The 1,356-nt window shown below is 16.8% G+C and overlaps 1 protein-coding gene across 2 annotated transcripts in view; it reads right to left on the bottom strand.

Moving 5' to 3' along the window:
• The window catches only part of PRSY57_1112600 (rhomboid protease ROM1), a gene marked incomplete at both ends in the record, with an annotated part of 1,672 nt that extends 1,029 nt beyond the window's left edge, over positions 1–643 (bottom strand). The window contains 2 exons of one of the 2 annotated variants that reach the window (XM_012908091.2): positions 193–372; positions 577–643. In XM_012908091.2, coding sequence (XP_012763545.2) covers positions 193–372; positions 577–643 — 247 coding nt within the window. Of the gene's footprint in view, positions 373–576 lie in introns of those variants that run through there. The other variant, XM_020114934.1, reaches the window with a different exon arrangement.
• Between the last annotated feature and the right edge of the window lie 713 nt (positions 644–1,356).

Genomic DNA, 1,356 nt, shown 5'->3' with positions numbered 1-1,356 from the left:
TTAATATTAAAAAAAAAAAAAAAGTAAAAAAAAAAAAAAAAATTATAAAAATAATTAATTTTTAATTATTTATTAATTTATTTTTTAATTATATTTTTTTTTTCTTTTTTTTTTTTTTTTTTTTTTTTTCTTTTAATATCCTTATATTTTATGTATTAAATTATATTAACGAATTCATATTAATATATATACCTGAAGGGGTAAGGAAGTCTGCTGGTTTTATACTCACTGATATGATAAAAACAATCAACTGTATAATAGAAATAACGACCATAAAACTTTTCCATGTAAAGTGGGGAAATATAAGGTTCAATAAATCAATTGGTTTAGACCTTTGAACAAAACTACTCTGAGACTGATAATAATCTGGTGCTTGTTAAAAAAAAAAAAAAAATTCCAAATATAATATGTCCATTTAAAAGGAAAAAATATAATAAAATAAACGTGGTATAAAATATCATTTAAAGATATAAATAATATATATATGGTCACATATATTCATAAAATTTTCCTCATAAATAAATAAATATATATATATATATATATATATATATATATAATATTGTTATTGCATACTTCTGTTGAAGGGTGTATTTTCGGCATAATCATCTCGATACTCTGCTAGCGTATGAATATTACTCATGGTTTATTACATAAATAATTCAAGTATAATAATAAGAATAAACAGAAAAAAAATTATTGTTGTGTAACTATAATTTTAAACGGTTGAAAAATATATCAATAAACAAAAAAAAAAAAAAAAGAAAAAAAAAAAAGAAAAATACTAAACAACAATATCTTAAAAATTTATATGTATATTAAAAAGATATAATTATAAAATAAGGACTCACAAAAATGGCTAGCTGGAAAAAAAAAAAAAAAAAGAAAGAGAAAAATTATAATAAATGTTATATTATATATACATATATGTTTTTTTTTTTTTCTTTTTTTTTATTTGTGCTGTTCTTAATTATCAAATTTATATATATGAATATATATACCATTCATAATACAGCTTATATTTGTATACGTTTCAAATTATAATATATAAATATATATATATATATATTAAATATATATATATATATGTATAGTCCTAATACATATAAAGAAGAATTGTGTTCTTTTTTTCTTTAATTTCAAGGAAATTATAAAATAGTGGATTTATAAAATATTTATGTATACGGGAAAATGAACATTTATATTTTAAAAAACTATATAAACACATGTTTATAATTAAGGGAGGAAAAAAATATATATATATAAATATATATATTTATATATTAAAAATATAAAATGAATAACCATACGAATTTAAATGATCTAATGTTACGTGTAACTATTTAAAATAATATA

This window comes from Plasmodium reichenowi, chromosome 11 (genome assembly GCF_001601855.1).
Source record: "Plasmodium reichenowi strain SY57 chromosome 11, whole genome shotgun sequence".
In the NCBI taxonomy this organism is placed as follows: Eukaryota; Apicomplexa; class Aconoidasida; order Haemosporida; family Plasmodiidae; genus Plasmodium; species Plasmodium reichenowi.
This window is presented reverse-complemented; position numbering and strand designations above follow the sequence as displayed.